The sequence below is a fragment of the Lindgomyces ingoldianus genome (genome assembly GCF_010093535.1).
Source record: "Lindgomyces ingoldianus strain ATCC 200398 unplaced genomic scaffold BDR25scaffold_26, whole genome shotgun sequence".
NCBI lineage: Eukaryota > Fungi > Ascomycota > Dothideomycetes > Pleosporales > Lindgomycetaceae > Lindgomyces > Lindgomyces ingoldianus.
In genome coordinates, this window is record NW_022985187.1 from 669997 (window position 1) to 692683 (window position 22687).

Consider the following 22687-nt stretch of genomic DNA (forward strand, 5'->3'; position numbering starts at 1 on the left):
GCTCCTCTTTGTGTCATTAGTGATTACCCTTCTTCTCTTTCTCCTTGTTCTTCTCATCCTTCTTTTTTGACTCCTTCATGTGTTTGACTGAGTCGCTTATCCAGTCCTTGAATTTTTCCCATGGGTTGCGGTTCAAGCGATTGCTTAATTGGCGATAGTTATACATCTCCGCCCAGCAGTCGCGTCCCCATTCGCAGCCTGCCATGTTGACGAGGAAGTCCCGGTCTTTCTCATTGTAGTGGATCTTTGGGTCGTCTCCTTTTTCTCCACAGGCGCCTGGCGGAAAGCTGTTAACCTTGCGCTGGTGTATGAAGGCCACATGTGGACGGATCCATGGCTGATTGGTATACATGTACTCCAAGGCGTCCTGTTCCTTGTGTTCCCACTCCATGTGTTTCTGCTCGTAGCCAACAGGATCCCACCAGATATCCAATAGACGATCAGTCCAGACGCTCCGTCTTACGAAGAAAGAGCCAAGATTGAAGCCGCCACAATCCTGTGGTACGATTAAATTTATCGAATTGTGTTTGCCATCGCCCTTCGCGGAGCGAGTTTCAGGGTCCAAATACGCGTCAGTCGGTGGATGGGAAATGTTCAAGGGGTTGTAAACGTTTATGTCTCGGTAGGTGATGTCATCGAGTTGCTTGAAAATATGGCTTTGGAGAGAGTAGGATGGTTCCATGATGAAGGTATTGGTATCTAGCCACCAGAACCTGATTATTCGTTAGCAATTGCAAGACTTCGCAAGGTGAAGTGCTTTCCATTCGGCGTGTGGATATTTTCGCATGGCGTTGCGAATCGTATCCACCTTCTCCCAACTCTCTCTCCATTCATGGGCGTATCGCTTCTTTGTACTCATGTCGACAATCTCCAAATCGTAGCCCCAGTTTTGCGTGTACTTCTTTTTATTTTTAACACTATCCCTCTCAATGGCCCATTCACGAGGGCCTTTCCACTCCATTACACCTCCTCCCTGGTTTGCGGCGAGGATCAAGACGAATTTGCTGCCGCCCCCGAGTAGGGATGATCGTCGCCATATCCGGTGGAGAGCTGTTGCTGTTAGCTCGAGTCAAATGCCATGACAAAAAGCCCAACATACGGGTCACATAGAACAATGTTATGGATAGTACCAAGAACAGCAGCAATCCAACAGACTTCCTCAGGCGCCAAAGCGTCCGCCCAATCCTGTTCAGATATTGTACAGCCTTATTTCCCTGATATCGGCCCCGGCCCAGCTTCTCCTTCTCGGCATAGCTAAAAGGTAAACTGGTTGATATCCTTCGAAAATGCCTTCCAAAGAAGCCCTGGTTCCGGGGGTTGAAGGCAGTGTATCCCTTCACCTCTGCGCTCTTGGCTTGGGCAGAGGCCCAGGTGACACTGTGCGCTCCTCCGTTTGCGTATCCCCGCAAGGGACTCGTTCGTCCGCCAGTGTCATACGGGGTGTTGAGACCCGGACTCGACCAGCCCCCAGGATGCGGCGAGGGTGATCTTGACGACATGTCGAAATTCGCCGGTGTGCCGGGAATTACAGGTAGGGTGCCCCCTGGACTCCCGCCTGAGACGCCAGTTGTGGTTCCAAGCCTGCCTCGCGCCTCGGAGCCGTCGTGGAGGTTGAGACTCGGGGGATGCTTTGCGGCCGATGAGCGCCTCCGACGTTGGCCAGCAGTGGCGGTGGAAGAGGACGGAGAAGCCAGGATGACTGAGGTCTAATTGACCTGCAGAGGAATGCGCCGACTCGCTCGTGTCAAGGGCGTGGCTTGTGACAATCAAAATGGCTGGTTAAGGCTGGAGCCAAGCAGTCGAGGAAGCGAACTGCGCAAGGAAATTTGGCCGTGACACGGCAGCAGCAAAGCGTTGCGGCGACGATGCGAACAGCTGGCTGCAAACTGCGAATCTCGTGTGGAGGGAGCGATGGTTGCACTCGCACTCGAGGCGGAAAGGAGCGTTGAGCTCTGTGGGCGGTGGAACGTCCAGATATTGGGAGGCGCTCGCGCTCACCGCGTTCGTCGAAAGGGCTCCAGGGCGTGCAAGAGGCGACGGGCAGCGCTTTCGAGGGAGAGCCAAAAGGAAAGGAAAACAGGGCCTCAGGGAGAGCAATTTTCGATGAAATTACTGTGTCCGGCGTACCTATCTGGGCTTCACCCTTCGAACGCTTGGACGCTTGGCATCTGGGGGTTCACGATTAGCAAAATTAGATAATGCCTTCCGAGGGCTAATCAGTTCCAACGCGGTTATAGATAAAAGCAAACTCGGGCACATACAGCTGCTTAGAGCGGTATGCGAGATGTTGACCTGCTGCGGATCCATCAGGCCATCAGGCTCGTCGGCGAAATCGGCACCTCGCAGGCCATTCATCGTGTCGATGGAAGTGATATAAATAGCCTTGTAACTTTTTGGCCACCTCTAAAGTAACCGTACTAAATCGCCTCTCCAAACACGGACAGAGGCGAAGAAACGCTCTCACAATTGCCATGTGACTGCGTGACTTGCCCTTGATGAGTACGCGCTAGGTTTGACCACAGATACTGTAACCTTCTGTCCCCAGGATGCTTTCTCAAACCCGCCCGTAACAGTGAACATTGCAGCCCCTGGAGTTGAAGGACCAGGACGTCTCCACCAGAAGGTTGCAGGGCGTCTATCCGTCTTCACTCTCCACGGCGCTATTGCACGTCTTATGCGTAAGGGAATTGGGGCGAACATTCATCTCAACACCAGAGCATTCTCTCATGCTTCATTGACAATTTGCACTGCTTGCAGACCAGTGTCGTCTTCAAGCGGTTTCGTCCCGCCAAGAAATGGCCAGGACGGGAGGGTGAGGCTGCAAAGGGATGCCAAGGACGGGAGATGAGCCGTTAAGCGCCCCAAAGGAAGCCGTCCGACCTCAATCCATCCATCGGATGGCCTTCTAACAAGCCAGCTCGCCATTCGCAGCGTCTCGGGTCTCGTCTTGTGTTCTGCACTTCCACGCCCCGCGAATCCCGGGCGGCTGCGAGCCTCAAGTCTGCAAGATGGCGCCCGCTAAGACTCAGATCCACTTTGCTGGGAGCTTCGTTCTCCAATCATCTCACTTTCTCCCCAGCTTCAACTTTGCTTCGTCCATCGAACTTTCGCTCAAGTCAACGTGACCAGTGCTTCTAGCAAATCACAAGTAGAGTGCAAGGACTGGTACAAGGGGCTATAGAGCGTGTAGTATGGGCCGGAGGCAGCATGGTTACGTTAAGCAATCCAAAGATCTGGAGTTGCATGCTCGCCCGCTTGCAGCGACTTTCATTCTTCCTCTTCCCTCTCTTCCTGAATTCTTCACTTTCTTAGTCTTCGCTGCAGCTCTTTTCATTGTTCCTACTGTCCCTATTGTTGACATTATCCCTAACGTTCTTCTACTTCGTTCGGCTTCCTTGTCTTTTCAGCGACTCCCAACAATAGAACAATACCACCACTACAAACGATCGTTGTTTCAGCCACCCTCGAGGTTTCCTTTCGTTTCCGTACCACCAGAACAATGCACTTTCCATGAATTACTCTTCTCACTAAAGCTATCCCCCCTCCTAAATCCTCATAGACTCCTCGCTTCAGCCTTCTGACCTCCCCCCCCCGGCACACGACATATCTCATTAGCATTCATCCCAGCATGAATCCTGAACAACCTCGTCCTTTTGGACAAAAGCCTCCCCCAAGGGTGTTACGAAGAACGAATACAAGGGTTAATAAGTTTCCTGTCGACACAGATTTTGAAAAGGAGGAGCGGCCGTTGGGAAATGCGCCGGATAGCGACCTTAGCGCTCGCAATCACCAAGCGCAGACGCAGTCCAATAGCACATTCACGCTACCTAGCACCGTTTACGAACTACCCGAGTGGGAAAGTGACGCTCAGATAGCCGCACGAAAAGCTATGGCGAAACGCAATTCGCGATCATTTGCGGCAAGGACGTCAAGAACAAGGTCACGGAAGAAAGAGAAGCTTGGGATTACGCTTGATACTAGTTTCACAAGGCATAAGGGAAACGTACCGCGACAGCTATACCCACTCGAGAACGAGTTGAAGGGCAGTGGGACGAGTACGAAGCCAAACTGGTTTGGACTTGGCAGATCAGGGACGAGAGCGAAGGGTCTGGGAATAACAAAAGGAACTCCTCAACCCGAAATCCGTAAAGGAGAGTCAGCACAGCCTAAGATCACAACGTACAGAGTCAATGCCAACGCATTCAGCGTCGTTGAAATCGAAAGTCAGGCAAACAGAGATCCCAAGACTGCGGATTCCTTGACACCAGGCAGCAGAACCTGGCTTGAGATTTCTCCATCAGATCGTCCAATTCCTATTGGCATCTCAGTGCCATCCGATAGTGTGCCTGACTTCAGTCCGTACCAGGAAACGCGGAAACGGTCAGACAGTGACGCCACTCTGGTTACACCGAGCATCATCATTACACCCGCCGCTGCCATGAAATCTGTTTGGTCCCCCGACACTGCCTCAGATTACACTCCTGCACGTTCATCTAGCATATATTCGCGCACAACTTTCAATTTTGTCCCGAACACATCAAACGTTCCCCCGGTTCCTGCACTCCCCTCCGATATCTTGAAACCATCGGTTGATAGGCCAAAGTCTGAGTTCCCCCTGGATACGACCGAAGAGTACCCTTCTCATATTAGAAAGAGCACCCTCGACTCTGCTATAACAGCCTTTGAAGAAGACGATGAGATCAGGCGAAAAGAACGCATCACATCGACGGGAACCCTTTTCGAAGAAGATGAGACCCCCTTGTGTGGCCGCGGTTCTCAACCCGGTATTTTGTCGCTTGACACGGCCGTTACTCCCACTCCGCGAAGATCCCATGGCTGGTGGAATGTGATCACAACTCCATTCGAGTTCTCGCGAACCAACTCAACCTGGACTCAGAATGGCCGTAATGCGGAAAGAACACCTGACGTGCCAATGGTTCCCCAACGTTTCGACTTCAACCCAGGTTCCCCATCCACACCGTCCACTTACATCTGGTCAGCGACTGATATGAGCGCATCGGCTCGGGGTGATTCCCCTCAAGTCTCTACCTCGCTTCATACTGCTATTACTAGCCTTCCGGAAAGCGATCCCAGTCTTGTCGCTCAAATACCTCAGGGCCCTAATGACAAGTTCTCGCCGCCAGCTGACGACCAAACAATTGCGAACGACGGTCAAGATCGGTCTCTCGACAGACGTGGTCCAGCCGTACTGAATGAGATACCTCAGACCTGCGAAACGCCATCAACAAATGAGAGGAACATAACATCCCCACTTTCTGCAATGTCTGCATCACCTGTGCTGAGCACTGCTGCTATCGGGACAGTGTTAAATGCTCGCCAGGTTTATGATCAACCACGACAAATGAATATCAATATCGAACTCCAGGACAGACCACCGACTGCAAACGTTCAGGTTTTTTCCGCCACCTCACCGCCAGCAGTGCAGTTACTCAATGGATCTGCTTCAGCTTCTCGGCCGGCTAGAGGAGAGCCACCTATTTATGCGCCAAATACTGAGCAAAAGGACCCACCTCAATCTCTACCTGAATTTGCTCCACCACCCACTTCAGTGCAGAATCCATCTCAAAGGTCTCAACTTCAATTTCCATTTAAATTTACCCCACCACCCACTTCGACTCAGAGTCCATCGCAAAAGTCTCAACCTCACTCTCCACCTGAGTTTGCTCCACCACCCACTTCGGCGCAGAATATATCGCAGTCTGTTTACGATCAGGACAGTCGGGCAAGTTCGCCAGAACTAAAGGGCCAAAAACCGCATCGTAAGGTCGGTAAAATGGACTGGCTCCAGCTCTGTAGACGAAAGAAGCAGAAGAACAATAAGCAGGAGAACAAAAAGCGTCGAAGCCGAAGGTGTTGTTGTCTGGCAGCCTGCTGCAGCATTCTCATCCTAGTTCTCCTAGCCATTATCATCCCCGTCGTCGTCGTTCTTTCCCGAAGACATCACCACGATTCGAAGAGCAAAGACCCCCCATCCCAATGGCTGAATTTGACCGGCTACCCTCCCATCCCTACCGGAGTTTCGACCATATCCCAACCTGAAGCCGTAGAGGAGGAGTCTGGCTGCGTCCTTGGCCCGGCAACCGTATGGAGCTGTGCAGTGCCCAAGGAAGAACAAGCATTAATTAGTCCAAATAAACCTGATCAACCCAACTTCAAGCTCGATATTTCTTTTGAAAATGGGACCGTATCAGACCCGTCCAAGACACGACCAAGCAGAAGAGCTCCGAATGCAGTTTCTGTTGGTTCTTTTATTCGGTCGCGTTTTCTGCGGATTCGTGACGCTCCGTCAGCATCTCCAGCACCTCCCAGTGTTGACGACATGAAATTTCTGGGCAAAACGACAGATGACAATGCTGCTCCCTTTGAAGGAGAAGAGACGCCATTTTTTATTACGTTCATAAATCCCAGGGGCGCTCCATCACGCCTTTCCAAACGCGCGGACAACCCCAGTAACGTCACAGCCGGTAACCTCACAGCTAATATTCCTGATCCAGTAGTTAATCCTGATGGGACTGCGGGGCCTGCAAATTTGCTTCCCCTCCCTTCAGCTCAACCACTTCGACTCTATAATCGTGGGAAAGACAATGAGCACTACGGTTTCTACGTCTACTATGATCGAGCTATCTTCCTGAAAAGCATAGCGCAAAATGGTACGAAAGGAGGAAATCCTGCGGACGTAGATGGGGGCAGCCCATTTAGTGCTGCCGCCTTGCGATGCACATGGTCACAGACACGCTTCCTAGTCCAGATATGGACTCGGAGCCAAGCAACGAAACCTTTACTAGGTACTTCATCAGCTTCCGGCCAAAACACAAGCTTGAAACGCCCGGGGACTTTCCCCTATCCCGTTACAGTGACGTTAGATCGTCACGGTGGATCCTCTTCGATTAAAACTGTCTACTGTTATAAGATGGAGAAGGACGGGACGATAAAGAACGATAGGTCGCAAGTATCATTTTCCCTCGAGAACCGCAGTTTCGGAGGCACTCTAGTGAATCCAGCTTCTGGGCCGACTACGAACACGACTGGAACCATTGACGGCGGGCATGGAGGTTGCCGGTGCCAGTGGCAGAACTGGCTTGCTGAATGATCAAGATATGAAACCATTCCAAATTTCTATCACTTTTGTATACCATTTGCCATCGTCTCTTTTTTTCATTGTTTCATGCCCCATTTTGCATTCTGGCGGAGTCATGCATAGCATTTGATAATCAAAGCGATATCTTTTTCGAAAGTCTACATCCAATGTACTTCCCAAACTGCAAAGGAGCGCTCTACTCTTCAATGCATCATTATCACTATTTCTTTTTCACTCATGTTAGCATGACCAAAAAAACATTTCTTGGACAAAAGGCCACTGGTTGGATTCTTGTACCTATACTTTACCACCACCTTTTGATAGCCTATCACTAATGCCCACCTGAATAATATCTTACTCAACACCTTCCGCTTTTACGGTCAAAGTCACAACGCCGTTCTGTGACAAGTGTCTCACCATCGTAGAGTGATGCTCCCGGATATTGTCCCTTTTGGAGTTGGTTCTGAGAGATTTTTTTCGATATTCGTCATCTTTCTCCTTCAGGCCAACAGCATCTCCTCTTACGATATCAGGTACTCCTGTCATCAGGTCGATGTTTCGTCGCGTTGTGGCCGTGGGGGATGTTGCGACCTTGACAGGTGATCTTGTTGCGGACCTCCCAAGGTCGACATGGCACATCGATGTTCTTCATCCCCACCAAGGGTTTGAGTTCATTAGGGCCCCCAGACATCTTACTCTGGGCGACAAGAATCATGTTCAAATTACAATTCTTCTCATGGAAGCATATCCTATCGATTTTGCTACTATTTCAACGGCTCGACTGTATTTGAAGATTGGCAAGGAATAAATCGTTGCAATGCCTGGTAGTGGATATCCGGCGCGAAGGTGAGGCTCTTTGCAGGAAGTATCATCGCCGGACCGCCGACCTTAGCGGCTCACTAGCAAAGACTGCTCGACCAGGCTTGTTGGCCAGACGCTGGACCCCGTGCTCCGATTCTGGATTTTAATTGGTTGCTTTTGACTTCATCTATGGCTCACTGGAGCAGCCTCTCTTTCCCTTTCCACGCCGGAAGCAGCAAACAGCGAGGTTGCAACAAACTCGCCTCGGTTTCGGTTTTCATAACTCATCCCACGTCCCGGAAGAGGCTTCGGCAAGCCCTTGCTTGCATTGCTTGGAAGGCTTGTCCTAGCCTTCAGAAAGGGATCGCTTGGCCTGCGTCAACTGCCCGACGCTGGCGATGAGATTGAATGCCTTCGAAAGTCTGCGGGAAGTTTTTGTAGGGAATTGGTGTACGTAAAAGTTTGCTTGAATACTTGAAGGACAGAGCACGTTTTAAATGCTTTAGTTTCCCGGGCCTCTCTGTTCCAACGGTGGGGAGTTATAGCCTACCAAGGCTCGAATGATGGTCGCGTGCTCACTTGCCTTTCCTAGCATATTGATAGGTAACGTACCCTGCTCCACTTCCACGTCTTCCGACGGTACCGACACCGTTTCCACTTAGAATTTTCTCTTCCGCCCTAATTCCACCATATAAGACCATCCTCCGCCTTTGACGCTTTTCTGTAGTGTTTGAGCATTCTCTCGTTGCCTTTTTGTCGCTGCCGTTTTACTCTAAACTCGTTCCCCACCCCCGGCACTCACCATCAGATATCCCACGACCCTCAAGGGTCCAGTTTATCAGCCATTCACACGGTGGAGAGCCTTGTGGTGCTCAGACTTCGGATCTAGCGGACTTCCCATGTGCCTTCCAAACATCTGTCAACTCGAGTCCATCAGTACTGTTGGCCATTCAGAAAGCTAGTCTAGGAAACGTGTTCTGCCACCTCCATCCTGTTGGCAAATTCCTCGAAGAAATAGGCTGTTTTTCAAAACCTCCTTTTCAACACAACGTCATCGCTGACCGTTGCCTCGGAACCAGCATCAGCCTTCCCGGCCTTGGTTTTAGGAAGAAGCTTTCATCTAAAAGCCTAAGGTATAAAAAAAGACAGATCCCATTCAACCTCGCACCAACGCAGACTTGCCTTGTCGAAAGTTCTTTTCCATATTCCAAAATGGAGCAATCTCTCCAAGACTATGGCCCTGCTGCTCCTCATGGCCCGAACGTGGACGGACACCATGTCGTCACAGAGGACATCCGTGCCGACATGAGTCCAAATGAGGCCAGTGTCTTCCACAGCATCCTTCACCCCGATGACATCTATGATGAAGACGGAACCTATTGGGCAGACTTACCAATAGGGAAACGCATCAAATTCGTTAGCAAGGTTGACGCTCAAGTGGCAAGCACTGAGACAAAATCGATATTATCCATGTTCAAGCATGATCCTCTCAGCCCCGTCGGCTTTTATCTCAAGAATATGGTTGTCCCAGGAGCCGGCCTCTTGCTTGAAGGGTTAGTGAACAACCCCATATCTCAATCTGCCCTTATCTAACACTAGATAGGTACGTTTTGTTCTCAATTGGCAACGTTAGACCACTGCTTCAATCTGCTTTCCCAAGTTGCTGGAAGACCTTTGACACTTGCAATGAGACTTGGACGCAAGCTATTGACTATCTCGAGATCTGCGGTATTATCGTCGGTAAGTCATTCTCATATGACCTCGCATGCTGTACTGCTTCCTAATCATCCACTAGGTCAAATCCTCGTCGGTATTCTTGGGGATTGGATGGGACGACGATGGGGTCTAATACAAGATGCTGTCATCATGTTCATTGGCCTGCTTATGCTCACTGCTGCGTGGGGGGTCACCCAGAACGGCTGGGTAATCTGCTATGTCTGGTCGCTTTTCTTCTATGGCATCGGCGTAGGCGGCGAGTACCCTATGACTGCAACCTCAGGCATGGAAAACGCTGTCGGCTCTGGCAAGATTTCTACCAAAGAAGATCGTCTCCACCGTGGCAGAAAAGTTACAAGCGCATTCTTGATGCAGGGCTGGGGCCAATTCACCAACCAGGTTATTCTGATCCTTCTACTCCTCATATTCCACCACGGGTCTGGAAACCCGCCCTACTCGAAGGTTGCCGCCCAATGGACATACCGCATTAGCTTTGCCATTCCAGCAGTCGGAACTCTCTGGCTCGTCTACTTCCGTTATTACAAGATGCACTCGGCTAGCAAGCAGCTGATGATCTCCAAGAAGAAGTCTAAGGTCACAGGCTACGACACTAAATCACTCAAGCTTACAGTTACACACTTTGGCCCGCGATTGCTCGCAACCGCAGGTGCATGGTTTGCCAATGATGTCTTCTTCTATGGCAACAAGCTTTTCCAAAACCAGTTTATCGCAGTCCTTACCCCAAACAATAAGTCAGTTATGGTCGGATGGCTCTACAATCTCGTTAATGTCGGAGTCAGTCTGGTCGGATATTATCTCGCGTCATTCTTGATCGACAACAAACTCTGTGAGCCTAGTCACCCGAATATATGAATGTGTGATCTAACTGGTTCCATAGATGGGAGAAAGTGGATGATGATCGTGGGATTTATGGCCGACTTCATTCTCTTTGTCGTGCCGGCCTTTTCATACGATTTTTTTACACGGCCCGAGCACATCCATGCTTTCCAGGCCATGTACTTCCTCTCGTCCTTTTTCAATCAGTTTGGGCCAAACAGCGTCACGTTCCTAGTAGCCGCTGAGGTATTCCCGACGCCAATCCGAGCCACCGCTCACGGGTTCTCAGCGGCTGTTGGCAAGCTTGGTGCACTGCTTGCTGCGGTACTGTACAACTACATCAACACCCAGCAGAAGTTTTACGTTGTTCCCTGGTTTGGTCTCGCCGGCGCTCTTCTGACCTGGCTGTTTCTGCCTGACACCACGGGGCTCGATTTGAAAGAGCAGGAGAGAAGGTGGTCCTACATCCGTGCTGGGCGCGAACAAGATTACCACGGCATTGCTATCCATCCCAAGCACTTATCGCTATGGGAGCGCATCCGGGGTGTTGGGAAGAATTATGATGCGAAACTAGACTACCAATCCAGGATCGAGGAAATGCGGAAGGAGTGGGTGGAGACCCAGGAAAGAGAAGTCGCGGAGAAGACGGAAGCTTTGGACGACGACGACAGCGAGGGCTACACAGGACACGTGCACAACTACTTCTCACGAACGTCGAAACTTCCGCCCGCAACGCTCATGTTGAACGAAAAGACAATGCCAGATGGCGACAGCAGCAGCAACGAAAAGGATTCATAAAAGAAGTGAGGGGTAGGGGTTGCTAGAGCAGCACTGCGGGAGCGTGCTTGGTGGTTCATGAGCGAGGTGCATGCGCAAGTTTCACGTCACCCGATGTTTTAGTCTTAAGGGCGAGGAAAAAAAGCCCATGACAACCAAGTAAAAGTGTACATGTCGAGGAGAGTCGGAAGACCTAACTGATTTGAACTTGCATGCCGTTTTGTGCCGTGCTTTTGGTATCACTTCGACACTGGATGGACAATGTATGGAGCTGGGAGAGCAATCTGTACTTATATGCGGCACAGAACAATGAAACTCTTAGTCCCAACATGCTTATTTCCGCTTTCTATGAACAGTCAAGGCAGAGTTTGAGAGATGCAACTGGCCACTGGGGGGGGAGGGGAGCAGGTCCGAAGCAATTCCGGTCACTCTAGTGGGCGAGGCTCACCTAGCGAGCAAATGACGGAGCAGGAAAAGTGTGAGGGTGGCGTTGGCATCGCAATGTCCGATCTCCATGCAGATCTCGAACAGCCGTGCAGGTGACTGGCGGCGGTGATTGGCGAGACCCCCTGGCAATGAGGCGCCGCGCTCGTCCCGACCTGACGTCGATAGTGGCGCGATAAGGTAGTAGCCGAGAGCAATCAAAGTGAATTGCGTGGCACAGAAATGCTCCTGCCCCGCTTGTGCTGGGAGGCCGCGGCGAAGGCGAGCCACGCAACTGAGTGCAATTGAGCAGGAAAGATGTCACAACTGCTCCCGTTGACATTCATATGAAGGCGACGAAAGAAAGGAAATGGGGGTGAGCGGGCGCGGTCGATGCAGGCCGGCCGTTGGCAGCAAACCAAGGAAATCACCAGCTTCCTTGGCCAGAGGCTTGTTGCTAGGGCCGCTGCCTTGTTTCAAACCAGCGCACGGACTACAGCCTGGTGGTGGTGCAGGCGCAACCCTGAACGCGCGATGGTTCCGGGCCACTTTGTCTTGCAATCAATAAATACTCCACTGTGCTGCATGCCTGCCTCTTTCCTTCCACCCACCACCCAATTCCAACCCTTCCTCCACCAAAGTCTCTCGCTCACCCTCCTGGTCTGTCTCTCGCTCCATCTCTTCTGTCCCATCCTCACTCGAGCTCATCTCTACCCACCGACTACACACCCATACCAACACATCTCTCCACCCCAATTGCCAACATGCGTACCACATTCACCCTTGCTGTCCTGGCTGCAGCTATTGGCGTCAACGCCGTTCCCCAGTACTCGGTCGCAACCATCAGCCAGATCTCCGACGGCCAGATTCAGGCTCCCCCAGCAACTGTTCTTCCCCCCGGCACTGCTCCAGCTTCAACTGCCGCTCCTGTTACTTCAGGCTATGTCAGCATCAGCGTAGTTGGTAAGGTGGCCCTCATCTGATGTTTAAATCAGTCAATTGACATTCAGCCAGTTCCCCCAGTCGTTAGCTCCGGTGCTCCAGTCACCACTGTTGCTCCATCGGTCCCAGCAGTGCCCTCCGCCCCAGCTGGCAACGCGTCCGTCCCCGTTAGCGTTCCCTCCTTCCCCAACACCACCGCTATCGTCACTACTGCCCCAGCTTCTTCTGGTGGTGCTGGTGCGACCTCTGGCGCTGGCACCACCCCCACTGGTAGTGCTAGTGCTCCTGCTGGAACTGGTGCTGCTGCTGTCAACATGATCTCATTCGGCTCCCTCGCCTTGGCTCTTGCTGGCTTCGTCCTTGTTTAGTCGCAGGGCTGCCTGTTACTTCAAGGTTTCGCTCACATCTTCACCATCCAACATCTTTTGGCCTCGTCATGTACCCTTCGGTTTTTGACAGCAAACGGCGAGCGAGTATCCAGATCGTTTATCCAGAGGAGGAGGGTCTTAAGTGGTCACACACATCTGCTCTCTTCTTTCTTCTTTCTTCGACAGACATCTTCTTGCATGGTCGGCCCCTGTATCAAAAGCTGGAGTAATATGGTTGGCATGGAGATTACGTGGTAATGGTGATGTCTCTTTCCTTTCATCCAGGGTCCATAAGGCAAGGACCACGGATTCGGTTCGTCGACTGCATGCACCCACTAATGTCTCATCCACGATTATGCCTTGACTCAACAGCATGACAGTCTTGTATACATAGATAGCTCGGCCATAAGAACTCCAACGTCATCGGCACGGCCAAGACCTGCCAGAGAGACTTGTTTCTCCCATTGATGTTGCGCCTGCATGCATCTGCCAATGCGAACGTTTGATTCCCCTCTGTCGTGCCTACTTATCCACAGAAGTAAAACACGCGCCATTTGGCAATCGAGGACCTAGAGGTTCGTGCGCACCGAACCTGCCCACTCACACAATCTCTACGACGCCACATGCATACAAACTTCACAATACGTTTCACCCTCAGCCAAAAAGCACGCTGCAAATTCTGAATGGTCACGCAATGTCTCCTAGCCGTGGCCAAGATTGTCCTATCCCTCTCACAACAAGCTGGTAAAGGAAATCGTCCCCAGAGCTCGCAATATCGAGATTTCAGGAGAGCATTAGATGCATTCAGTGATGGTACACACTGCCCCGGTCAGATTGTTTGGCGCTCTAGGTGACAGCTCAGCTCCACCGGTTCTCCACCACCGGCTCCCAACGCTTCTCAGCTCTCGCGAGGTGCAATTGGAGACCCCGCTGCAGACAACGAAGTAAAACGGTGGTGGCGAGTCGTTGTGTCCGAATGCAGGAGCATGCATACAAGCGCGAAGCGGTGCTTTTCCATGGCGTGGAAGAAGCAGAGAGGACGCTGGCATTTATTTGTCGTCTGAAAATTCCTTTTGCTCCCTAGATATTAGTGTGATCCTCTTCCCCTGCGTATCCTGTATCGCTCTCTGCCGCCTTGCAGTCTCGCTGTGGAGTCTGGACGCAGCAGCAGATGGGGAGAGCCGCTGCAGCTGCCCAACCAATGGAGACATTGTGGGACAACGACATTTTCGTGCTGTGTTGCTAAACATGGAAAGTCTAGACACGACTCAACAATCTTCTGTGCCGCAGTCCATTGTTACATGTATTGTCAGTTCTTCTGAAAGGCCCGCTCGTTCCATAACTGACCGCATAATCAGTTGGGACGCTGCAGGTAGCCAGATATTGGGGGGCCTTAGGCTAGTCTGTCTTACTCTCTAACATTCCATTTGTCCCTTTCGTTCGTGCTCAGTGTCTTGCAAGGCGTTGTCTTGCATAATGCGCCGTTAGCGCTTGTGCGAAAGATTCACACAAGTTTTTGATGCGAAATGAGCTGTTTGGACACATCATTATTCGTGGCTTGCGTACGCGCCTATCAAATTGAGAATCAGCAAAATCGTCGGGATGTTGAACCGCTGAATCGCTGATAGTTATCAAGGTTTTCTAGTCATGAAAGGAGCCGCGCTATTATAAGCTCTTCGACGGAATGATGACTATTTTCACTAGAGAAATATTACTCTTGACGCCAAAGGACGGAGTACCTACTCTAAGGCTGGAGGTTGGAACAAGCTTTGATACGAGGAGTGGATCGTGTGATGAATATTGCTCGGAACGGCATATCATCAGGCCCCTTATTATGGTTGTGGGATGACGATGGCGAAATATTGTACATCCTAGACCTTACCCAGTGGGAGAAAGTAATCTTATATTGAATGAGTATATATCTGGCACAATTTGAGGGCTTCCCAACTAACACAGGACACACGGCGCGGGGTTTTAGTAGATGTTGGTTTGTCAACTTCCATCTCAACTCGTCCCCAAAGGAAATTGTTCATGAGCGGGTGACTAGAGGTTAAAGCTGCACTTTCGCGGTTTAAAATGCCTGGTTACGCCCTCATGGTACTATTCCCTCCTGTTTTGGTCCTACTATGGTCGCAGGGGTAAGTCCCGTTAGTAGCTTAACAAATATAATGAGCTCAACGTATCGCTTAAGTTTCTACTCCTTACAGTGGTTGGTTGGATTGGCAGGCCATCGTTTTCATCCCGTGGATATAGAATAAACGCACTACTTTGCCCCTGCGACCATAGCATGTTCCTCACTGCATGAGTACACATCCTAGAGAGGTTAGCGCTACACGTGCCCTCACATGTGAAAGTTTCCAAGGTTCTTGAAATGCTACTTAAGAGGCGACAGTTCCTCAAATGAAGGGTCTGCTCGGGCTCTCTAGGAGATTGCTCGCATACAAGGGACAGTTTCTTGCTAGTATCCATGCTGTTTATTAGCACCAAGCTATGCTACACTGAGGTCTCAAAGCGCCACTACGCCTTTGCGTGCTTCTTCTCCTAAAATTACCTCACAACTTTCCTAGCTCTGTTATTGCGATTGGTTTTGCCTCCTGTCCATGCGTCCATGTTTGCACACAAGCTTTCTCACAATGCAGACGATGCTCTCCAACGCCACAAAGCCGGGGTGGCAGTTTCTTCCACATGAATTTAAGCCAGGGATCTTCATCCGCGTATCCCGCTTCGGCAGCAAAACACCACACCTGGATATGCACCTGCATCACGTCAAACCCCTCTCTTTATATTCCTACATTCTGCAATATCTACCTTTCAATCCTCCCTCCGGTTCTTCGACCACTTACTAGGTTGATGAACACGGATGGCCCTGGAGGCAGCAGAGGCTGATATTCTCGGCCAATTTCTCCAAGACTTTCCGCCTGCTTTCATTTCTCTTTTCATATCTGGCACTCTGTTGTATTTTTGTCTATATGCTTTTGCGAGAGGGCGGAAGATAGTCTTTGTTGGCTTATCAGTTCCTACATTATTGCTATTCTGGGCGAGTACGTATGTGACGGTCAGATGTGCGGCTTTCAGGGCGTTGTTGAATTTTGCAGGTATGGAATTGCTTTTCTTGATCTTGTTGCTTTTTGTGAATCGTCTTCTCTTCTAAGACATTTCTTTCAATAGTTATTCTTCATACAGGATTTCTCTCTGCACATGCGGGGAGATAAGAAGCCTCACTGTTTGGTTAAACATGAGAATCGTAACTGGCATAGCGCATAGAAGTTCTTCGCTACCGGCTTCTTCATCGTGCCTATGTCTCCTCTTTTTGTTCCCTTTGTTGCTTGGATTGGATTCCCAAAATTTCGGATACGATAGTCGGGAAATGAAGAGACTAACGATGCACTTCCCGACTTCTTGTCCCCAATCTGGAACAGCAGTGTCCCTTACTTGTCAACACCAATACACAACATTGCATTCTTGACGTAGTCCACGGCTTTACCTTCCTATACATGGCAAGCCAAGCTAATAACGAACAGTCGCTGTAGCCACAATGAAGCTCCTCGACCTCCACATCCTCTCCCTCACTAACTCGATCCCACAATATACCTCCGGCCTTCCTCTCCGGCCCTCCCATCATGCCCTCATCCTCCTCACCGAACTTCGCTACGAATCCTTCACGCCAAACCCAATCCGCCATGCACCACCACCAAAACTCCCATTCCCTAACTCACTGCAGAACCGCCAACATTTCTACTCCGAGCACGTCCAGCTACTCCTCCATCTAGCGGGCTTCATCATTCTCCAATCTGGGCCTCAATATCCTCCCATCAAAGCGCTTGGCATCCTCTTCACCATCTACATAATCTGGACTTCGATCCAACTCCTAGTCCGCTATCGCACTTCGCCGCCATTATTTGGCCCGATCTACCTCGCCCACAGCCTAGCGACTTTTTGGACAGAGACATGGCATAATGCTTTCGCTTCGCCGTGCCTCAGTCTTGCATACAAGCCTACACTCTCCCTCCTCACCGCTCTCCGCTTCCCTCGCTCCTTTTCAAGGGCCGCCGCCGTGGTAGCCTCGTTCTCGCTGATGGCAGCTTTCCATGTATATGCACTGGCTCCGTTGTTGAGTGACGAGGGAAGGAAACGGGTTGCCTTGTTCTTTGTTGGGAACGGCGTGCTTACAGTACTAGAGGTTGCCGTTTGGGGGAAGAGGAGGCACTGGGTGAGAGCGGTGGTGGCTTGGGTTGTGGAACTAGTGCTTGCCAGCTGGGTGGTGCAAGCTGTGGAGGTGGCGGATGGGGTGTTGGAGGCAGATTGGCGGGGCCTTTGTAAGGGTAGAACAGGTGGATGAGCAAGTGAAGTGAAAAGGTTATTTAATATACTACAAATAAAATGGCTCTTTTTGTGTAGTTGGCTTCCTCAAGGTTATCCATGTCGTGCAAGCGGGAATTGATCAAATAAATAGCTGGTACGAACTTCACTGGCTCTGGAAGGGGTTTCCTCTAAGGTGCTGACCCTTTCGCAACATTCAGCCAGAACCACTATACAGCATGGAGCGGAGGGGTCCATGCGAACACTTGGAATCTTCGAGGAGGATTCGCCACATACTCGTGAAGCCGACAACTCTATCTTTCTTTCGGCCTTTATATCCTCGCCACCTTATCAAATGTAAACAACCCTCTTCCCTTCCTTTCTGAATCTTGCCTCACCCAACCCGACTTTCCCACAATCTCTCCCGCCCCGCTTGCCATCTGTCGTAATGTGGCCTCATCGCCATGGTTCGCCAGAAACCTCTTTCCGTTGCATTTCAGCCGGCCGATGATATATCCTCGCAGAGGTGAGCCATCGCGGTTGAATTCCGCGGTATACGTCTATTCATTGTCAGCAATCGACATGCTTCTGTACCCTCAAACAGCTTCAAAATCAGCTCAACGTACCTCAACAACAGCTTCCCCCACCGCTTTCTCACCCACCACTAACTCCGGACTCGCCACATCCACAATCTCCTTCGGTAACGGGTTCTCCTCTGGATATACACCGTCTCTTCTCGGAGTCTTAGACAACACAACAACATGCTGATAACTCAAGACCCCTCCATTCGCAAGCACCAACCCCTTCCCACCTTTCCCATCTCTCAACTGCCTTGTCATCTCTGTCAAAGCATGCATACTATAGTTATTACCCGCACCCCCGAAACTCGTCAAACCGCCTAACAACGTAAGCTTCTCACCATCGCTCGGCGAAAGGCCTAGGTGGTGCGCTGCTAGTTTCGGGACGATGGGGAAACAGGAGTAAAAGTCGTAAAGATCGATCTCGGATTTTGTGGTACCGGAGACGCGGAGTGCGGCGTCGATGGAGTGGGATATACTGGGTGAGGAATGGAAATTAGGGCGGTTCCAGAAGTCGTCTGAGTCTTTGGTTCCCGCTCCGCCGAGAGGATATATCCATTTTGATTCGGGGATGGAGAGGCTGCGGGCGTGTGAAACGGACGTGAGGATACAGGCACTGGCGAGGTTGACTGTGTTGAATGCGTTCATGAGGAGAGGGTCTGTGGATTCGTATTAGCAAGGCAGCCTAATTTGTAGCAAAAGGGGAGTCGAAGTAGAAAGGGATGTTATACAAGGAAAACAAATCATTCTATTCTTCTTCGTCACAGTCCCAATACTCTTCCCATCATCCCTCTTACCAGAATTCCATGCATAGACATTCCCTTCAGCAACCTCACTAAACCGCGCATACAGCCTCACACTCTCCTCATGATTCTCCTTCAAGCTCTGGCCCCGATGTGCTCGCAATCCGTTCTCGTAAAGCGGATAGACGTGAATAGGAGCACCGATGTCGTGGGTTGCGCCGAGATCTGGGACGGAGTGAGTACTCGAGAGTTCGAACCAGAGAGAGGAGATCATACTGTCTCCGAGGGAACGGCCCGTGGGCGTGAAAACTGAGTCGACCGTTTCGGAGGGAGGCGTCCAGTTTGGCGGGGGTAGTTTTTTGGCGGCTGCGCAGGCGGATACTGAAGTTTATCAGTACTCTGCTTGGGGCCACATATCCAAGATCCGTGAAATGGAAGAGCATATGGAGCAAAGGAAATGTTCACGCACGTGATGCTAAAGCCTCACCTCCCGTAACCACCGCCATCGTTGCCTCCCCCCTCGCAATCCTCCTTGCAGCCTCATCAAACAGCTTTGCTGGTTGATTTCCTCCGTGTTCAGAATAATATCTATGTTTCGGTTTCACATTCAACTTCTCAGCCAAGAGGCCTGGAAGATCTGGATACGGCCATGTCCACGTCCTGACAACATCTATGCTATCGACGCTCGACTGTAGCTTTGATGCGTTTGGGCATTGTGCATCCTGTATGGCAGCTAGGATTGCTTCGTACATCAATTGTGCGGGTTCTTTTGCATCTTCGATTTTGTTAGAGCGGTTTTTGATGTCGCCAACGCCGATGACGATTGGAGTCTCCAGAGCCATGACGGAAGGCTTTGAAAAGTGAGGATGGAGATATTTAAAAAGAGATATTAGAAACAATGGTAATTACGGGAAGAAGCGTTATAATTTAAATAGGTCGTAATTGAAGAGCGGTTCCCCATTTCTGAGAGTCATGGTTGGCATGAGGAGGTTGTGTCACTGAATAGCCGAGGTTCTTACTCAAAACAGCAAACCACAAACAAAAGCGTTATACGATCTGAAAGAACAGCGAGAGCTGGGGCGTCCAAGGGTTTACAAACTGCTAAGTAGGAACACGTTATCCTCACAGGATTCTATTCACAGCTACAGCCGGAACTTTTCCTATATACTCCATCCAAACCTAGACCAGATATCGCTCGGCCATGCCATCGTGCTACCCTATTCACCTAATAACCCCTCCAATACTATTAACACCAGACAGAGCCCGTCCTCAGCGGTCTGCCCCCAGCACACCGGCACCGGTATTATATTAGAAATGAACAGAAGTTACGCATCATCAATACACGTCCAATAGCAACCTTATCAATCACCCCCAAACATGCAAAATAAACAAAGGAAATGGTTGTGGAGAATGAAAGGAGAATGCCTAGCCATGCGCCAGGCAGGAGAATTTGAGGTTTTGTCGAAGTTTGTGGTAAGAAATGAAGAACCAAACCGACCTCAAGCAGGCCCAAAAAGAAACCCCCCGCGGACCTCTTGGGTATATGCAATTCGATAGATCCAAATGAAGAAACCGAGGACGCCTTCGCCAGAAGAAAGCAGGATATCGTGAGGACATGTACATTGATGTTGATTTTTGTAACCATAGTACGACAGCCAAGTCTAAGTTGTGCTCTTCTTGCGCCCGAAGATGGTCCTCGTTCGACTCTTGTCGCGAGGCTTTTTCTCCGAAGGATCTTTCTTGACAGAACGGCCAGAGCGGACAGATCGAGAGTCGGAGACAGTGGAGCCGTCGTCCATGTACTTGTCTTTGTAGATCCTAAAATGTGTCGTCAGCAGACGTTAGGCGTCTTATCACTCAACCACACTCACCAACTGTTGCCGATCATGCTGATTCCTTTCGCCTCCGCTGCCCTATAGAATTTGGCAGCCTTTTTCATGTCCTTTTTGCAGCCAACCCCCTCTGCATAACAATAGCCTGTTTCGGCCAAGGCATCCGCATCGCCCCAGTTTCCTGCAATTTCGTAACAACGCAGTGCTAGTGATTTTTCTTGTGCAGCACCCCAACCATTCATGTAGCACTTTCCGAGCTCATAAATAGCAACGGCATACTGAGCTCTATGTCGGTTTCGCTTTGCAAGATCAGTTGGGTTGCCATGTTTCTTCTGGTCCTCGTCATCTGCCACTTCCAATTGTCCGGAATCAACAGCTCGGCGGAGCCACTGCATTCCTTCGGCCTTGTTTTCACGCATTCCCCAGCCATGGCGACATGCAAGACCGTACCAGAACATCCCCTCAGCAAGACCAGCGCGAGCGGCAAGACGGAGGTGATAGGTTGATTTTGTGAATTCGCCAGCCTCGTGAAACTCAATGCCCTTATCACAGTGCTCTTGGGCTGTCACCTCAGCGGATCCTGAAGGTCGAGCGCGGATGGTACTGTTACTTGAGGTAAGGGAAGGCGCTCCACGTTCCATGGAGGTGCTCCGAGTGGGCGTCTGTTCGGGCTGTGTGCGTGGCTGGTCCATGGAGTGAGGAGGGGAAGGAGGAGACGAAGGTCTCGCAGATTTGGCTTGGCCATTGCCTTGCTTAGGCTGATCCCAGCTGATCTGGCTGTTTAGAAAGTCCTCAATACCAATAGATTGACGGTCCAATGTCCGTCCTCGGGGCAAGCTGAACTTGGAATAGGTGTATGTAGGAGCTTGATTTATGGAGTAATCAGTTGACCGACGAAAGTCCTCGCTGGTCATGCTGACCGGAGTGTGAACAAGGTCATTGGTATAGTTGGTAATTGGGCTGTCCCCAGAGTCTTGACGGCGGGGTAGGCTGTCAAAGGAGGGTCTCATGAAAGCGCTCTCATCGGAAGCCTGCCGTGATGGGCCATCCGTGCATGATCTTACATCCAAGGATGGCCTGCTAGCGCTGCTCATCGGTCGAGAGAAGTTGAATGCCGGGCGAGGAAGCTGGGAACCGCCGGCAGAATATTCAGAAGACAACGAAGGAGAACGAGGAATCGAAGAGTTCGATAAAGGTGTGAAAGGGGAATGGGACCTGGATAAGCTGGAGCTGGGTGACAAATTCCGCGCTTGCAGAGAGTCGTAGGATCCTCCCAATGACATATTCTCCACCTCGTCAGAGCTATCCTCGGGCACAGCTCGTATGCTGGGGGATATCTTCGGAGACCGAAGAGACCCAGGTGACCTCGGAGGAGCCAGTCCTGCTTGTCGAACAGAGAGCGAGTCTAAAGACTGCTTCCTCTGCCCAACGAGGAACGGTCGAGGCCCGCTGTTGGAACGAGGCATGTGGGGAGAGATTGGGGTAGCTTCCTGCAACCCTATTCGCGGTTCCACAGGTTCTGGAGACTGGGTCCTTGGGAAGGGGAAGTAGTCTTGCTGCGGCGGGGTGTTGGTGAGTCTCGCCTCCCCGATTGGGGAGAGATGGTTTCGATAGGGAAGGGGGTGCTCATAGTGAGGCTCGTCGCCACCGAATTGCGGGTAGAAAGACTTGTGTCGGTCCTGCGATACATGCTCTTGGGCCTGGGGGCTGTGCTGCTGGCGCGGACTGCGGGGAGCGAGTTCGTCGCTTGGTGAATTGACGGTCGAGTTCGTAAGCGAGGAGAAGTATCCAGAGCGGTTCCCAAATTCATTCTGGATCGTGAGCGGCGCCAACCGGCTCATGCGTCGGCCCGCCTTGTTCTCCTGTTCGAATCGCTTTGCCAGCAGCCGGCCTTGAAGCGCGAGCGCATCGAGGGGCGAGAGGGCAGGTGGGACCTCGCCGGCCTTGGGAGAGGGCAGGTCGCCTAGGGACAGATTGCTCGCGCTGCGGAGAGGGTCAAAGGAATTGGAGCGGAATTCCAGGCCTCCTGGGCGATCTGGCCGGTTAACCATAGTGAATGAAGTGTAAAAACTGAAGATGCGGTCTCAGTGGGGGTATCTCATAAAGTCGGGGCTGTCGGTCGGGAGACGATCTCGTGTCGTCATGCGTGGGCAGTGAAACGCAGAGCTATCGAGGCAAAAGTCGAGGGGTTATGCGCGGGTGGGCGACCGCAGATTTCATAGGGGAGGGTGTCGAGGAACGAGTGCTGGAACAATGGAATCCCGGGGGGGGG

The 22687-nt window shown here is 51.1% G+C and overlaps 9 protein-coding genes across 9 annotated transcripts; 4 read left to right on the forward strand and 5 right to left on the reverse strand.

Annotated features, from left to right (window-relative positions):
• Window positions 1–16: 16 nt before the first annotated feature.
• BDR25DRAFT_373817 (uncharacterized protein) lies at window positions 17–1703 on the reverse strand (the record flags this gene model as incomplete). Its single annotated transcript, XM_033697299.1, has 3 exons — window positions 17–713; window positions 741–1050; window positions 1100–1703. Coding segments are annotated over 3 exons (1611 nt in total), but the record flags the coding sequence as incomplete, so codon positions are not given.
• Window positions 1704–3260: 1557 nt separating this feature from the next.
• Window positions 3261–7400, forward strand: BDR25DRAFT_335565 (uncharacterized protein). Its single transcript, XM_033693027.1, has 7 exons — window positions 3261–4155; window positions 4237–4964; window positions 5001–5879; window positions 5913–5944; window positions 5978–6329; window positions 6366–6485; window positions 6516–7400. Exons 1-7 carry the CDS (start codon window positions 3629–3631, stop codon window positions 7109–7111), a joined length of 3234 nt encoding a protein of 1077 aa, XP_033545015.1. The 5' UTR covers window positions 3261–3628; the 3' UTR covers window positions 7112–7400.
• A 1437-nt stretch (window positions 7401–8837) lies between these two features.
• BDR25DRAFT_58335 (MFS transporter) lies at window positions 8838–11347 on the forward strand. Its single transcript, XM_033698781.1, has 4 exons — window positions 8838–9453; window positions 9504–9640; window positions 9696–10463; window positions 10515–11347. Exons 1-4 carry the CDS (start codon window positions 9113–9115, stop codon window positions 11249–11251), a joined length of 1983 nt encoding a protein of 660 aa, XP_033545016.1. The 5' UTR covers window positions 8838–9112; the 3' UTR covers window positions 11252–11347.
• On the reverse strand, window positions 11274–12361 carry BDR25DRAFT_357919 (uncharacterized protein; the record flags this gene model as incomplete). Its single annotated transcript, XM_033695867.1, has 7 exons — window positions 11274–11297; window positions 11342–11480; window positions 11534–11572; window positions 11613–11618; window positions 11679–11948; window positions 11979–12176; window positions 12231–12361. The coding sequence occupies 7 exons, from the start codon at window positions 12359–12361 to the stop codon at window positions 11274–11276; spliced, it is 807 nt and encodes a 268-aa protein (XP_033545017.1).
• Window positions 12362–12417: 56 nt separating this feature from the next.
• On the forward strand, window positions 12418–12963 carry BDR25DRAFT_316305 (uncharacterized protein; the record flags this gene model as incomplete). Its single annotated transcript, XM_033691588.1, has 2 exons — window positions 12418–12616; window positions 12668–12963. 2 exons carry the CDS (start codon window positions 12418–12420, stop codon window positions 12961–12963), a joined length of 495 nt encoding a protein of 164 aa, XP_033545018.1.
• A 32-nt stretch (window positions 12964–12995) lies between these two features.
• On the reverse strand, window positions 12996–13981 carry BDR25DRAFT_357921 (uncharacterized protein; the record flags this gene model as incomplete). The annotated part of the gene is made up of 7 exons (XM_033695868.1): window positions 12996–13100; window positions 13152–13298; window positions 13334–13439; window positions 13498–13532; window positions 13568–13729; window positions 13785–13860; window positions 13890–13981. 7 exons carry the CDS (start codon window positions 13979–13981, stop codon window positions 12996–12998), a joined length of 723 nt encoding a protein of 240 aa, XP_033545019.1.
• A 1661-nt stretch (window positions 13982–15642) lies between these two features.
• BDR25DRAFT_290844 (uncharacterized protein) lies at window positions 15643–17302 on the forward strand (the record flags this gene model as incomplete). Its single annotated transcript, XM_033688544.1, has 2 exons — window positions 15643–16058; window positions 16485–17302. The coding sequence occupies exons 1-2, from the start codon at window positions 15824–15826 to the stop codon at window positions 17300–17302; spliced, it is 1053 nt and encodes a 350-aa protein (XP_033545020.1). The 5' UTR covers window positions 15643–15823.
• Window positions 17303–17594: 292 nt separating this feature from the next.
• On the reverse strand, window positions 17595–19531 carry BDR25DRAFT_290846 (uncharacterized protein; the record flags this gene model as incomplete). The annotated part of the gene is made up of 5 exons (XM_033688545.1): window positions 19053–19531; window positions 18860–18964; window positions 18572–18808; window positions 17889–18499; window positions 17595–17822 (listed from the first exon to the last, which is right to left on the reverse strand). Exons 1-5 carry the CDS (start codon window positions 19423–19425, stop codon window positions 17595–17597), a joined length of 1554 nt encoding a protein of 517 aa, XP_033545021.1. The 5' UTR covers window positions 19426–19531.
• Window positions 19532–20244: 713 nt separating this feature from the next.
• BDR25DRAFT_316308 (uncharacterized protein) lies at window positions 20245–22466 on the reverse strand (the record flags this gene model as incomplete). Its single annotated transcript, XM_033691589.1, has 2 exons — window positions 20245–20401; window positions 20455–22466. The coding sequence occupies 2 exons, from the start codon at window positions 22464–22466 to the stop codon at window positions 20245–20247; spliced, it is 2169 nt and encodes a 722-aa protein (XP_033545022.1).
• Between the last annotated feature and the right edge of the window lie 221 nt (window positions 22467–22687).

Excerpts from the sequence above, each read along its gene's own strand:
- BDR25DRAFT_335565 (XM_033693027.1), top strand. The coding sequence starts at position 3,629 with ATGAATCCTGAACAACCTCGTCCTTTTGGACAAAAGCCTCCCCCAAGG. Across the intron at positions 5,945-5,977 it reads TTATCATCCCCGTCGTCGTC|AGCAAAGACCCCCCATCCCA; the intron begins GTTCTTTCCCGA and ends CACGATTCGAAG. Across the intron at positions 6,486-6,515 it reads CCCCAGTAACGTCACAGCCG|TAGTTAATCCTGATGGGACT; the intron begins GTAACCTCACAG and ends TTCCTGATCCAG.
- BDR25DRAFT_58335 (XM_033698781.1), top strand. The coding sequence starts at position 9,113 with ATGGAGCAATCTCTCCAAGACTATGGCCCTGCTGCTCCTCATGGCCCG. Across the intron at positions 9,641-9,695 it reads GATCTGCGGTATTATCGTCG|GTCAAATCCTCGTCGGTATT; the intron begins GTAAGTCATTCT and ends ATCATCCACTAG. Across the intron at positions 10,464-10,514 it reads CTTGATCGACAACAAACTCT|ATGGGAGAAAGTGGATGATG; the intron begins GTGAGCCTAGTC and ends CTGGTTCCATAG.